Below are 2,326 nucleotides of genomic sequence, written 5' to 3' on the forward strand. Positions count from 1 at the left end.
CAGAGATAGCGATCTATTACTGTGAGCACCTACTTAAGCTGCGAATGCCACCTATATCATCGATATCGTCCCAGCAGCAGGAGGTATCTTTTACCCACTTTGCCCATGAGATTCAGCTAAAGCATCAGATTCATCTCACTGAAGCTCTAGATGAAAAGAAAAGGTTATTAGGCGGCTGTCGATCTCGATTCTGAACGATGGGGTCATTTGCAGCGGTTGGCAAGTGCTTGGATGCTAAGCTGTTAAGTATCCAAGAAATGGGCCCAGTATTTAATCAAGAACAGCGATTTATCGATACTATTGTTGAGGAAGAAGAGAGTAACTACGTGTCTCCTTTTCTCGTCGAAGTAATCGCTACGAACGCAGGGATGCCGAAAAATAAATTGGTGCTGCAATTATTGCAATAAGAAAGCACCAATTATCTATTGGAGACTTTCTGGAGAGGAAGATCAATTATTTATTTTCGCTCCCGTTGTAGCACCAATAGTCTATTGGGCGGTGTTTAATTGGCCATACATTCTTTGATACTGGTGCCCTCGCTGTGTACCAATTTTGCTGCACCAATAATCTATTTTTTGATCTGAGGAAGTTCAATAATCTATTTTGGTCTAGTCAGCTCTCTAACCCAATTATTTATTTTCTGCTTTGATTAGCAATAGATAAAAATGCAATATTCGGCATCCCTGATCGACGTTCGTAACGAACGTCGATCAGGCAATTTTGTGTGCAAAGTTTGATGCTCCAGCGTCAGATTTGTTAAACGATATGGGAAATAAAGCATCCAACAAGCCTCTAGAGCGAGGAACGAAGCCCACCACCAACAGCTCCATGGAGCGTCGTATGGTCACAGCAGAGACAGGAATCAAGACAAAGTCTCTTACACGAGCGAAATCCGCAACAACCGCATCGACTGCTGAACAAATGAAAACTCATCCATCAAGTGCAACACCTCAAGGCTGTGGCTGGGTGACGATGAGCTATGGAAGCAAGTTACTACACTTTGAAAAGGCAATGGATCCTCCAGCAGCAGGAAACCAACGAGATATTGATTTAGCTCTGTGCAGACACCTGGATTACACCACTCGGCGGTCTAGACCGCGACCTTCATCATCGCCTAGCTATTTGCCTTCCAGGAAGACCACCAAGCCACTTGATCGTAGCGAGTCGAGTTCAGCCGACCATTCAAAAATGTGGCGAGCACCTTGTGCTCTCTGCGAGCGAAGATTCACGCGCTCCAGTCTGTCTGGGGTAGTCGTCATGAAGCGGGTTTGCGATATCCGTCGCAGATGGGGGGTCCTTCAGAACTCCAACAAGATTAATAATCCCTCAGTCTTATACGGAACAGCAAACGTTTGTCTCCAGTGCCAAGAAATCTTGGCACAAGATGAAAACAGACAGGTCATAAAAACTCCAGAAGACAAAACAATAGGATTCGATGATAGCAATAAAGAAGACAAAGACGCGGAAATCACTCGGATGATCCACGATTCCATATTCTACCGCTGGCACCAACAGCCACCAGTGCGCAGTATTACCGACAGCAGCCTGGCGGATATCGCTATCAACAAACGCGTTCGTCAATCTTCCACTATCTGCAGTATGAAAGCACAGAACGCGTTGGACCCCGACACGAACCGTTCTGCTCATACAAAGGAGGAATTCCAGCCGTGGTGGGAGATCGACCTCGCCAATTACGTCGAAGTTCATTCTGTCAATGTTTATGTTCGAGACGAGGTGAGTCATTTGTATGCTGCAGCCAGAGGAAACCCTAGTCGACGAACTACTAGGTCTTATCCTCTGCACATTTGTATCTCGATGAAAAGTGGAGTAGGTCGCAACTGTGACGATATCGTCGCAGGTTCTGTGAGTTCCCTGTGTGTCCCCGACAATATTGGACCATTGATCGAGTTTATCGCCCCACAAAAGTCTCGAGGCAGATTTGTTCGCGTCCAGTGTCAAGGTCGCGCCATTCTGCACATTGAACGCGTTAACGTGTACGTGGCTAATTCCCCCTTGACCGACCCAGTAAAGAGACGACAGCATTTTCGACAGAAGCTTCAGCGTGCTGCTTTTTGTGCATCTGTACTCGCTACTACAGCAGCTCCAATTACTGGATCAGATAGGGTTGTCACCACTGCGGGGCCATCTCCAAAGCCAGCGTCGGATCATGGTAACTCAAGACGCAGAAGCAGTCAAACTGTGGGCAAGACTCAACGCGAGCCTCCGTTGGCAGCAACTTTGTTTTTCGACCCAAAGCGAGCGGAGAAGAAGCGCATCTCCAAACTGTACGCTAAATTCAAAGATTTGCTAGATGCGCGAGCGAAAG

General features: G+C 46.9%; 1 protein-coding gene across 1 annotated transcript; it reads left to right on the top strand.

The window, feature by feature from the left end:
* Positions 1-1,188: 1,188 nt before the first annotated feature.
* On the top strand, positions 1,189-1,982 carry PITG_21106 (uncharacterized protein; the record flags this gene model as incomplete). Its single annotated transcript, XM_002895056.1, has 3 exons — positions 1,189-1,354; positions 1,460-1,858; positions 1,927-1,982. The coding sequence occupies 3 exons, from the start codon at positions 1,189-1,191 to the stop codon at positions 1,980-1,982; spliced, it is 621 nt and encodes a 206-aa protein (XP_002895102.1).
* Positions 1,983-2,326: the final 344 nt, after the last annotated feature.

The sequence above is a fragment of the Phytophthora infestans genome, genomic scaffold, assembly GCF_000142945.1.
Source record: "Phytophthora infestans T30-4 supercont1.273 genomic scaffold, whole genome shotgun sequence".
NCBI lineage: Eukaryota > Oomycota > Peronosporomycetes > Peronosporales > Peronosporaceae > Phytophthora > Phytophthora infestans.